At 35.9% G+C, this 13549-nt stretch overlaps 1 protein-coding gene across 5 annotated transcripts in view; it reads left to right on the top strand.

The window, feature by feature from the left end:
- Window positions 1-13549, top strand: part of LOC124774945 ((E3-independent) E2 ubiquitin-conjugating enzyme UBE2O) — a 230923-nt gene that overhangs the window by 52276 nt on the left and 165098 nt on the right. For all 5 annotated transcript variants that reach the window (XM_047249649.1, XM_047249654.1, XM_047249652.1 and 2 more), the window contains exon 5: window positions 74-258. In XM_047249649.1, coding sequence (XP_047105605.1) covers window positions 74-258 — 185 coding nt within the window. The remainder of the gene's footprint in view (window positions 1-73; window positions 259-13549) is intronic.

Below are 13549 nucleotides of genomic sequence, written 5' to 3'. Positions count from 1 at the left end.
TTAGCATTTTTCATGTACAGTGTTGTTCATCTTGTCCAAATAAATCAACTGATATGTGACATCCTTTTTTCAGACTGAAATTGCTGAATGTGTTTGAACCTTGCACATTGCAAGTTGGTGACCGAAATTTCTATACCTTCCGTGATGAGGATACAGTTATCACCAAGGAACAGTGGAGGCGATCTCAACGTGAGCTTATACTGTCATCAAATACAATTGTCAATGGTCCAAATAAGAGGAGCACAAGGCGGCCACGTGGTAAGCATTTTTTGTTAATGACTTTCTCCAGTAGTCTCGCAAGTACAGAAGTATTATTTCCAGTGACACACGTACTATCCCCATATGAAAATACAGTTGTTTTAATAATGTGTACTGTCTGTAGCAGAAGTTTGGGCAATTACCGATCACTTATTCATATCTCTCTAAAAATTGCTCTTGAATGCTGTATCAACTTCTCCATTAACCATGTATATTAAAGTGAAGTATGATTTGGACTTATTCTTCCACTTGACATTCAAATAACTACCAAGGCATTCACCCAGTAAGAAATGATGGGCAATCATTTACAAGGGGACCAAAAGGGAGAAGTTAGTCAGATATTCAGCAGTATTTATTTACTTATGTATATACCATTGATACATACAGCAATGAGCATGACTTGGATGTCAAACTTATCAGGATAATGATTACATCTATTTACATGACTAATCAATTACAATATACTATTCAACAAATTTACAAACAAATACTACAGTATTATGAATAAAACAACAAATTACTGTTTTCTTCACAGTTCAGTGGTGGTATGTTCAAAAGTTGGCTGATACTGATGTTATCATTGTACAGTTCAGCTGTACATACACAACAAAAATAAAATTTCCATTATGCAGAAACTGAATTAAACAAGTAATATGATCCCCATAAAATACTTGTATTAACATTTGACAGTAATGAAATAGTTTACTATATCTTTTCTGCGATGAGCTCTCATTCACAAATTCCTTAACAGAGTAGAATGAATGAGAGAAAAATTAGCAGAGCTTATTTTTGAAAAGGGATTGAATATTCCATATGTTTGTAAGTTCAGTGGGACAAAGAGTGTGTGTGTGTGTGTGTGTGTGTGTGTGTGTGTGTGTGTGTGTGTGTGTGTGTGTTGTTCTTCTCTATCTATCTCTCTCTCTCTCTCTCTCTCTGTTTCCTCCCCCCCCCCCCCCCCCCCCCCCCCCCCCCCACCAGCATACTTAGAACTGCTCTGTACCAGGACCAGATTTTTTGATTAATAGCATATGTCATTCTTATGTTTGGTGTCATGCATGTGGACTGTATGTGAAGGTTATACGAGGAAAAATGTATTGGAAATACAGTGGTAAGTATTCTCAGTTGGCTAAACGGTTCGCGTTGGGGGCTTCTTTAACTTACTGTACAAATTTTTCCAATCACTCTTTTTCTAAGCAATGAAGATTCTTGAGCAGGAGAAGAGTTTGCCCTGTAGGTAATCCCTTGTGACATGATGGACTACACATAAGCAAAATAAGCTGCCTTTGTGACCATTTGATCACCAACATAAGAGAGTACTCGTAATGAAAAAGCAGCTGAGCTTGATCTCTTCACAGTTTGAAGTGTGTAATGTTTCCAGTTTAGTTTGCAGTCTAAGTGAAGACCCAGAAACTTGCTGCTATCAACTGTTGGTAGCTACTTGTTATTTATTTTGTGCCAGTGTATTCCTTTAACTTGATCGAAATTGCGTAAAATTTGTCTTGCTTAGCTTGGCAGAAAGGGAGGTAACAGTAAACCAGTTACAGAATTTCAATAAAATGTTTGTGATGGATATGGTTGATAGATTTTTCTGTTACAGTGGTGTGTCATCTGGAAACATAGTAAATTTACACTGATCACCATTCTTACCTGCAAGGAGGTCATTTGCATAAATCAGAAATAATAAAGGTTCCAGAACAGAAACCTGTAGGGCGGCACGATTTACACCCCAGTCTGATGTGCTAATTACTCCAGATTTGCAATCCACAGCTTCCACAGTTATTTTCAGCTTCCTTCTGCTGAAAATGGATTTCTGCAGCAACTTACAGATGTCATACTTCTTCTAATAGTAGCTATTGGTCCACTTTGCAAAAACCTTTAGTGAAATCCCAGAAGATACCCCCTGGTGAATTATTCTTGTTTAAGAACTTCACAAATGTGAAGATTGATGTTCATTCACAATATTGCTTTGAAAATCAAACTACCTTTTCTTCAAAATGTCCAGTCATTACACACTTCAAATTTTTGAATAATTTTGAAAGTACCATAAGAAGTGGAAATTTTTCTGTAATATTTCTGTAGGAGGCATTCCTTCACCTCACCCCGCCACCGCTTTTCTTTAAAGAGGTTTTACATTGGCATATTTCATCCTTTCTGGGAATATAGGTATAAATCTCAGTATTCTACATACTTATGTTTCACTAGAGCAGTGTTTCAGTAAGTTACTTGCATACAGACAAATATTTATTTTTTAGTGAGAGTGTGGTATCCTTCACTTCTCTGGTGGGTATAGGAGATTATACTAAAGTATTTGAAGCTTACAGGAATTGACATCTTTGCTTGTTCTGCTTTATAGTATCATACTACTTTCTTCTTTTATGAGAGGTTTCCCACTATCATTATACAATTGCACCTGGTTATTATTTTAATTATATTTCATATGTAGTGCAATAGAAGACACTCTTAATTGCACTAAAGTTATGTCTGTCATAACCTCCATTCATCTTCAAGAATTATTAATTGTTTTTATGAATCAAGTCTTCTTTTGACTCCTAGAGACACTATGAACAATGTCCTTCCATGCATTCCTGGACGTGGTTTTAGGAATCATATTAGTGCATTCTGTGGTTTTTCTCTGTATTAGACATTCTGTTACTCTGAGCACTACACATTTTTCTAGAGGGTTTTTTGTTTTTGTGATATGTTGAAAGTACTTTAACACGTTGCATACTGGCTGCCACGCCGAGATTATTGTAGCAGTTCCCAGAGATTTTCGTAAGATGCGCGCGAAATGAGCGCTTTACTTATTTGAGTGTAGCTGCAGAGTCAATCCATATGAAGTGGTCCAGTGATTGTTGCTTGACCATTTTTAAATATTTTAATTTTTTATATGTGATTGTCCTATATTTGAGAAGTTCAAAACAGATTTTTAAAATAATTTATCTTGCACCTTTACTGGATGACGGCCATTTTTATTTGTAGGTGTGCGATGATTTTTCAGACTGTAGACATTAACGAAAATTTTAATATCTCTGCACTGGGTCAAGTTACAACATTGCAATTGACATTTTTAGAAGTGTCCTCTACAACATTGTCTATTACACAAAATACCCTAAATTCAAAAATAACCGGTCAAACTTACCTCCAAAGCTTGGTATCCAAATTTTCAAAAATCCTCTTTTTAGGCTCAAAAATAACAACCATGGAGTGATTTATGAGAGTATATTTTCTTCCTATAGTTAGGTATCATACACTACTAGCCTCACATACAGCAAGAACACTTACAAATGTTTCCATAATTTTTTATGAATTTTTGAAATTTGAAAATTTTCATTTTTTGCAAAGTTTGGGGTTAGTTATCTCAGATAGGACTGAATACAAAAATATGATTTTTGCACAGTTTGTACACCTATGTGATAGCAATGTATTTTAAAAATTTCGACATTGATATCTGACTGTGAACAAATATATGAACTATTGAAAATAAGGAGATAATTCATATTACTGTACAACTGATCTTACGGCTGTTGCCTATTTAAATGGTTTATTGTTTCATTGTAATAATAATTAATTGTGACATATATTTAGTTAACACTATCACCCAATATTCATTTAGTTTATTTATTTTTAATAATGCAAAATTAAACAATAGGTGCTTTTGCTTTTGTTCTATGGTAATAGAAATGCCCATTTACATTTAGGTTTATTGTCATTAAAGAAGTACATTATTTCTGGGTGTGGCATTTTTGTAGTCAATCTGTTCTGAAACCTCCATTAGAGGGGATGTACATACAGGGTGTATATGACCCTGGGCAACTGGGAGATCCGGGAAAAACCAGGAAACTTTTTCATCTGGGAGAAAACTGGGAAACACCTGGAAATTTTTTAGAATTCTGGGAATTTTTTATTGTTTTTGTTATCAGTTAATTTTTTGTAATTTTGACTGGTAAGAACTGAAACTCTAACAAAGGATATTACTGCAGAGTAATACTGCAGCAATAAAACATGAACGTGGGAAAAAGCAAAAATAAAACTTAAACTATATAGGAAATGTGCCATATACAACAACAAAATACAGTGCTCATACAAGCGTCTGCCAACAGCAAAATGTGTCAAAGGCTTTAGGAAGACTATGCAACGCTTTGTAACAACAAATTGCCTCCGATGAGTGTGACGTCACAACTGTTTACATTAGGTTCGTTTTAGCAGTTACGAGCGGGATCATGCGTATATGCAGCTTCTCACGCCTCTTGCTACTGAAATGTGGCTGTTGGCTGTGTAAGCAGCAAGCAGCTAGATGCTACCGGGAAAAATGTTACTGGAGTGCCCAAGCTGCCAGATTCATGCATGTGCAGCAGGCCCAGATCTAAGTGAAGTGTGTGTGTGTGTGTGTGTGTGTGTGTGTGTGTGTGTGTGTGTGTGTGTGTGTGTGAGGGGGGGGGGGGGGGGCAAATTCCTATCCTTGAGGGGAAGAAACCTTGTTTCACAAAGCGCCTAGCATCCAGCGCATGTTAGTATATCGATCATTCATATGACTTTGAAACGCATCCCTGTCGGTTTTTGAACATTTTTGAACACATTCTAAGTTGATTTCTGAATGAATCATAAGTTGATTTGTGAATGCATGCATAGTGTACATGTTGTCTCTGTCAGGGGAATCCTCGTCGCTTGTAGAAACAAACTTTCCTACAGACAAAAGGGGCTATATGAGCTGAGTGGAGTAATGCCGAACGGATGAGATCCGATGAGTGTCAACCGCTGTCTGTGTGGTTGATTGGGGTTTGCGAATTATGAGCGTTGTTATAATTACTAGTGAAATCCATAGATTCAGACTATCAGAGTGGAAATAAATGAATAACAGGTAAGAAAGATTACATATTAAAATGGCTCTGAGCACTATGCGACTTAACATCTGAGGTCATCAGTCGCCTAGAACTTAGAACTACTTAAACCTAACTAACCTAAGAACATCACACACATTCATGCCCAAGGCAGGATTCGAACGTGCGACCGCAGCGGTCACACGGTTCCAGACTGAAGCGCCTAGAACCGCTCGGCCACAGCGGCTGGCAGTTACGTATTACCTTCTCTGTGTATCCAAGAAAATGAAATTTTGATAAAAAATTTTTGGCCAGATCGCTGTTTTAGTAAGGGGCAGTTGAACAGCCCCCGGCTAGCACCCACTTTAAGTTCTATTCCGGAAGTAGCACAGAAAATGTGTTGTACGAACACGTAACAACGCCTAACCGAAGAATAATCAGGGGATAACTAAACCAGTGATTCTGGCAGAGTTAGAGAAGTTAACCAGCGAATATGCTTTGACATTGACAGGAATAGTTACAGAATTAGTGGTAACAAGACTCTTTGTTAGAACGAGAAAGGAAAAGAAACGGGGACATAACACAAATTATAGAACAATATGATGATAAATAAAAGTAGTAGTACGAAAAATTTCGTACTATTACTTTTCGATCTCATGCTTGAGTAACTGGAACGTATGAATGAAGTGTGAAACCATTTCCTAAAGTAAAGCATTTTGCTCGTAGTAGGCCTAATAGGCATTTGATATTGGTACTTTGTGAATTATATTCTGTCGTTAAAAAATGACCATTTTTACCAAAACAGTCTCGTTTATTTGATGTGTGTTACAACTGTTGCAGTTTTAGAAGGGCCTATTTTGTTTTATCTAGCAGAGAGTGACAAAATAGGTGTAATCAGACCGAGAAACCACACCAGTCTTGGGTCCTATTTGTATTAACAACTGTTTCAGTATTAGACGACATTTCAATTTTTCATGTAGCAAAACGTTTGACAAACTTTGATAAGGTAAAAGGAAAGCACGCCATGTAAAGCTGTAACAAGATTAGAGAGAAAAAAAAAAACCTAGGAGCTAAGGATTGAAGAAATGTGTATTGTCTTGCGTCTTTACTGGTTTTATGTATCCTATATTTAATTTTATGTCACACAAAGCAGCAAGTTGTTAGCTGATAGGGAATAAAGAGCACAAATTTTCTGAAGAAGTTTTTTCTTCTTCTTCTTCTTCTTCGTAATTTAAAAAAAAAAGAAGAGGGACAAGATGTCAGACTGGCCAATAGTGAGCATGAGAGGCACCACAAGACATTTTAATTTCCATTGTCCTGAATATGGTTTGATGGCATCCACTACAAAATATACATGTTTCAATTCCACAGAGCTAAATACAGTGACATGCGATATGGAGAATCCTGTGTGAAGAGGTGTGGCACTGCACTTTGGCAGACTTACAACCAAATAACATGTCTTACATTTCCTCGAACACACATGTTTTATGCATTAGACTCTTCAAAAAGATGTGCGCTACAAAATGAATATAGTTTTGAAAATTCGATTTTTTTCTAATTTTTGATGTCCTATCTCAAACGCTCAAGGGAGTGGCGGGGTATTGCCCCAGTTCGGAAGTATCATAGATCCGGGGTTGATGTGCAGAGCAGTCCGAGTTGTAGTGGGGAAGTGGGTAGTCTCCACATGACCCGTGTTTGCATTTAGTGATTTTTCTGTTTCCTCTTTGTTTACTGCTCTCACGTCAAATAAATACAAAATGGATTTCTGTGGTTGGGGGCTATCAAGTGAATTAAAATACATTCACATAATTACGGAAGGCTAAAATGTGTTGTTAGTTTGTTAGTTGCAGATTTTATTTTAGTTTCACCTTTCTGACAGTCAAGCATTAATTGCCTTGCAGAACAATGAGGTTACTTTTGTCAGTTTGCTAAAGAAATTTTGTTTTATTAATCTTTCCCGCTGAGGCAGACAGTATATTTGAAATGAAGTGTTTTATTCCACACATTGTTCGCTGCATTTCAAGTGCATGTTTTCAACTTCTAGCACATATGGCATTATGTCATAATAAAGAACCAAACATGAGATAACATAGTACTGGTACTCCAAGAAAATTCTCATCCGGAAAACTACATTGAAAAGCTTAATATCAGGTCGTGGCCTACTTCACTGGGAATCTGGACGTACGAATGTGCGCTTTAAATGTGCACATTTTAGTATGGTTCACGAAATTCCGATGCTCCTGGAGTATCCACTGTTGTTTTGTTTCTTTCATGACATAATTTTATGATCTTTCAATGTTTTGCATGTATGTACATATGGGCTCCCTGCGACATCGTAGCTGTGGAAGCATGATGGCACCTGTTATCTGGCGCTCTCTGGCAAATACTGAAATGAACCTATTTCTAACAGGTCACAGGAAAACATTGCAAATGATGATTTGAATAGCGTTACTTTCAAAATAAATTTCCTTTTATGCAAGTTGAACTGTAAGCGAGAATGTACGATGAATTTCTTAAATCGCAGAGCTTTTGACTCTCATTTAAAAATCAACTCTTTGATGACCCATTTAGATGACTTTTATGTCGTTATTAAAAATTTTACTGGCACATTTTTGTGAGAGATATCTTACATTGTAATACGCGCATAAAAGACCAACATTATATGTGAAAGCTTAGCTTCTCTTGCAGCGTATTAATCTTATAGACCAATATTATTTGTGAAAGCTTTGCTTTTCATGCAGCAACACTATGTATATTTAAACTATTAGCTTTTTCTGTTCGTGTGTTCGTGCTTCTTAACAGTGATGTTGCTGTTGGCTGACTGCATCATGAGTTCTTAGCTCTGAATACCCTCCGTCATCGGCTGACAAGATCACGTGACATGAGCTATGCCTGGCTTACAAAAGCGCATCGCAATCTCAATTTCAATGCTTCGGAAAGTAACATGCGGTGTTCAGTGGAATTTGAATTTATACTTCCATAATATGAAAATATGCAGCATACATGTTGCTGCTTATCAAAGATCTTTCCAAAACTTTTTTTTTTCCCCCCTGTGTTTTGTTTTCTAAAGCACCGGGAAATTCTATAAAGCCATAACCTTTCAAAGGGCTGATAAGTTATACAGTTACAAGAGAAAATATACTGTCAGTTAACAGGGATAAAGTATGTTTTCATCTGGGAGACAGTGTATTTTTAACTGGGAAATCCATGAGAAATCCGGGAATTTTTTTTCCTTGTTCGTGTATACACCCTGACATACTTCGAGAGTGTAGAATGTGTTATGTGCTTTGTTCTGTGTATAATTTGTAATTAATTTTGAGAGATTAACTGCAGTGCAACAACATGGATGAACAGTGTTCTGTTGGACAGATAGCAAGTGAAGTGTGCCACAAAACAGTTTACGGTTCAGTTTCAAAAAATCTGAAAAATGTCAATGACTTGAATGAAGACAGACAATCTTTGTTTAAATTTCTAGTAAGTACTTCTGTAACATAAATGTGTCAGTATCATGAGAAGAAATATATTCTGAAGCACAACCTCATTTTTGGAAGAAAATGCTGTGATCCACTTAAAGTTCATAAAAAGTCTATTACTAAAGGTTTGAGGGAAATAAAACTTGAACATTTGTCCTTGTTATGTGAGAGTGAAACAGCTTCCCAAGTGAAACATGATGTGATTTCTGGAAAGTCCCTGTTCCCAAATTGCTACTCAAAAATATTTGTTGTGATTCCAGAACCAGAATCATGTAACCTTGTTAATGACATTTCTATTCCTAATGAGGAAGCTGTTAGCACATTTCATTTTGCTTGTTCTATGTTAGACATATCTCCTGCTTCAAAAATAATAAAATTAAGTAACAGAAAAAGAAAAGCAGCTATTGAAAATAAGGCACAACAAATTTCAGATAAAATTAGAAAAGACTGGAGTCATGCTTTAATAATACACATACCAACATTATTTCTAAAGAAGAAGAAGAAGAAGAAGAAAACCTACCACCAGCATCATCTGACACTGAATATTTGAGCTTAATAGAGAAATTAAAAATTAAATTTTCAGTGACATCCAAAGAGGAAAAAGTTAAAATTTTAAGTTTGCTCCCTGACTCATGGTCAAGAGAAAAAATAGTTCATGAATTCAGCGTTTCTCCTCGTTTGGTTAAACTAACCTGAAAATTAGTGAAAGAGCAAGGCATTCTTCCAGTTTTTAGAAAGAAGAAGGGAGTAGGTATAAGTGAAGAAACAATTAAAAAGATCCAGCAGCTTATTTTTTTTATGAAAACAGTAGAATGTGCCCAGGCTGCAAAGATAGCAAAAGAGTTGTTATAAATTGAGTTAAAGTAACAAAGCAGAAACGACAAGTCCTGTCAAATTTAGATGAACTTTATGTAGCTTTCAAAAATTCTCACCCACAATGCAAAATTGGAAGGTCAAAATTTTGTGACCTCCACCCTAAGTGGTGTATTTTGGCTGCATCCTCAGGGATACACTCAGTTTGTGCTTGTTTATATTATCAAAATGTCAAACTGATGATTGCAGTTGCAAAACTCAGTGATCTTAACTACAAAGAGTTACTAGATTTAATGGTCTGTGACAATAACAGTTACGACTGCATGATGAGTTTGTGTAATAAATGCCCTGCTAAGGAAACAGGTATTAAATTGTTTCACGAATATGATGAGGAAATGCCAGACAATAATACCTTCAAACAGTAGGTCACAAATGATAGGGCAGAAATGATAACAGTGGTTAAATCTCAGGAAGAGTACTTGGAATCTTTAATTGATAACTTACAAAAACTCAAAAGTCACCACCATGTTTCTAAAACCCAAAGTAAGTTTTTGAAGGACAAAAAAGCACAACATCATGTAACTGAATTCATAGTGCTAGCTGATTTTGCGGAAAATTTTACATATGTGATTCAGGATGCAATACAAGGGTACCACTGGGTCAGCAGTGACCAGGAAACAGTGCATCCATTTATTCTCTATTTTAAAAATGAGCAAGATGAAGTTTTCAGTTCTTCAATTTGCTTTCTAATTGACTACTTGGAGCACAAAACTTTGTCTGTACATGTGTTTCAAAAGTATGTAATAAATTTCATAAAAGAAAATTTTCCCAAGGTTGAGAAGCTGATAATACTTTTGAGATGGAAGTGGTAGTCAGTATAAGAACAAAAAGAATTTTTCAAATCTGTGCAATCACAAAGTAGACTTTGGGGTGGAGGCCGAATGACACTTTTTTGCATCGTGCCATGGTAAAAATGCATGTGATGGAGTAGGAGGTACAATAAAACATGAAGTAAGTAAAGCCAGCCTACAAAGACAAACCACAGACCAAATTATCGCAGTACAGGACATTTATGTCTTTTGCAAGGATAATATTGGAGGCATTACCTATTTTCTGATCAAGAAAGAAGTGGTTCTGCATATGAAAACAACACTTCAAACCAGTTTTGAAAACTCCATAGCAATAAAAGGAACAAGCCATTTCTACAAATTCCTTGGCATTGCAGAATACTTAGTTCGATGCTATGTAACATCAGAAACCGAAATTTATGAGGATCATTGTCAGTAAAATTAAATCTCTGTCTTTAACGTTAAATGACATAGTGGCATGTGTGTATGATACCCAGTGGTGGCTTGCAGAGGTTGAAAGAATAAGTTCTGAAAACAATGATGTTTTTGCGCATTTTCACCACCCTGCTGGCCCAAGAACGTCATTCAAGAAATCTACTAGTGACAAAGTTTGGTGAAAAATGTTTTAAGGAAACTTTCAGTGCTTGAACTTACCACAGCAACTAGGAGGTCTCATTGTATATCACAGAAGTTGTCTCAAGAAATAAATGTTCTTAACATTCACCACCAGGTTTAGGAACAGTCACATCTCGAAGGATGTTAATTGAAAATATTTATTTTAAGTATGTCAAAATAATATAAATGTTAATTTCAGTGATGTTTCCACTTTTTGTATATAATTCAGTACCTTACTTTAATAAGAATTGATTATATCCCACCAATATCACACGTGAATAGGCAACAGCCATAAGATCAGTTGGAGTAATGTGAATTATCTCCTCATTTTCAATAATTCATATCTTTATTCACAGTCAGATATCAATTTTGAAATTTTTACAGTACGTTGCTATCATATAGGTGTACGAACTGTGCGAAAATCATGTTTTTATATTCAGTCCCACCTGAGATAACTAACCCCAGACTTTACAAAAAATGAAAACTTTCAAATTTCAAAAATTCATAAAAAATTAAGGAAACGTTTGTAAGTGTTCTTGCCGTATATGAGGCTAGTAGTGTATGATATCTAACTATAGGAAAAAAATAGACGCTCATAAATCACTCCTTGTTTGTTATTTTTGGACCTAAAAAGAAGATTTTTGAAAATTTGGGTACCAATCTTTGGAGGTAAGTTTGACTGGTTATTTTTGAATTTAGGGTATTTTGTGTAATAGACAATGTTATAGAGCACACTTTTCTTAAAAAAATTATGTCAATTGCAATGTTGTAACTTAACCCAGTGCAGAGATATTCATATTTTTGCTAACGTCTCTAAACTGAAACATCGTTGCACACTTACAAATGAAAATGGCCGCCATTAAGTAAAGGTAAAAAAAAACTGTTTCGAACTTCTCAATTATAGGATAATCACATATTAAAATATTTAAAAATGGTCAAGCAACCAACTTAATTTTTATTGGAGCACTTCTTTTGGATTGACCCTGCACATGCCCTTCTCTGATGCTGATGACACGTTGGAGACATGTTTGTATCATGATCTAACATTCTTGAAGGGTGTGATACCTGTTGAAACACATGTCTTTATGTAACAGTACTTCACAAAACTGGCAGTAGTATCTTGTTTCACTTCTTTTGCAATGCGCTGTGCAAACTTTGTAAGGTTGTGCTGGATATACCTGTTTTCCACTTCCCACAACAGTCTGAATAGTATGTTCTTTCATGTTCCCAGACAAGCGACCAGGTGGATCGTTGGCAGGGGCTCGTTTTGTAAGTCGGATTGCTTCAGTTTCTCTACAGTTGCTGTGCCAACTTGTTGACGACTTGTCCAGGCTCTTGCAACTTCTTTTAGGAACCTTTTATAAGTTTTAGAGCTGGATTTAAGTTTCTGTTCACTTTGTATGTATTAAAAACAAGCGCAAATTATTAGAAACAAAACTCTTTTCTTTGTCGATTTATTGGTGTTCCGCATTAGCCCACAGTATTAAAAATACTGATCAACTCTGTCCATGCCTTTCATAAATTTATTGTATATCACGATACATTTTTGTTTCTGCATGATGTCACCCCCTCCCCCCATGGAAGGGACGCCTCCATTGATTCATATTGTGCCACAAACTCTTGTTTTCCTTTCTAGAAGTGTTTTGGCAACAGCTGTACTTATGTAATAATTGTTTTGATAAATGTGCCACATGCCAAGGTGAGGAGAAAGTACAGAGAGAAAATTGTCTTGAAGCTTTTTTTTTCCCCAATGTGTATTTCTAGACTCGAGATATATCCACTTACACTTTCGCAAACCATGCAAACAAGCAAACCACATCTGATAAGTTTTCCTGTATTATATGCTCGGAAACAAAGTCGCTCTCTATATGGTGTCATTGCTTCATCAAGAAAAAGCTCCTGTTGTTCTATTTCGTAGAGTCTGTTTTCCTGACTGCTCAGCAAGGAATTGTCATTGAAATGCCATGATTTGCATATCTGCTCAAATCAATTTCTGCTCATTGGCTTTCCAAAAATTGGTGTGTATGAGACCAATAATCCTTTGAATAATCTTTTGTTATTTGCCCCATTACGATAATCATAATGCCCAGAAATTTTTTCAGTTCAGCAGGAATGATATTTGTAAATTTGGGAGACAATTCATCCCCTAAAAATAATTCCACAGTGCTTATAACACTATTGATCTCACTGGGAAGAGTTTTTACACCTGTAATTCCTCAATATGTTTCTAAATTAATGCTCTTGTCCTTCTTCAGCCAACTTTCATTGTCAGAAGCTCCAGCATCGAAATCTGTCACAATTACCTCACATCGGTTGATTATAGACATATTTTCTTCTTCACTTCCACTGCCACTATCAGTAATATCATCTGAATCATTTGGAATATCAGAACTATTGTCCACAAACAGTTCAGTAAGGATCTCACTTTGTCACCTGTTTTCGCAACACACTGCACAAGACAGTAACTACAGTACTGACTATTTCGCGGTACTGATTGTTGGCAGTAAAGCACAAGATAAAAATAAGTTCATATTTTTGCTCACTACACTAAACCCTCCAGTTCACATGCAACCTTTTGTTAAATTGAAATAGTTGCTGGCATGAACAACAGGTCTCAGAAATTGTACGCTAAATGAAAAACGTAAATTTATATGATCTGTCCACAATAACTGGACATGGAAACACGTAAATCTAAGTGAGCCATATGCAATGTGTTAATTTTATC

The sequence above is a fragment of the Schistocerca piceifrons genome, chromosome 2 (assembly GCF_021461385.2).
Source record: "Schistocerca piceifrons isolate TAMUIC-IGC-003096 chromosome 2, iqSchPice1.1, whole genome shotgun sequence".
NCBI lineage: Eukaryota > Metazoa > Arthropoda > Insecta > Orthoptera > Acrididae > Schistocerca > Schistocerca piceifrons.
The sequence above is the reverse complement of the archived record's forward strand: the minus strand, read 5'-3'. Positions and strand labels throughout refer to the sequence as shown.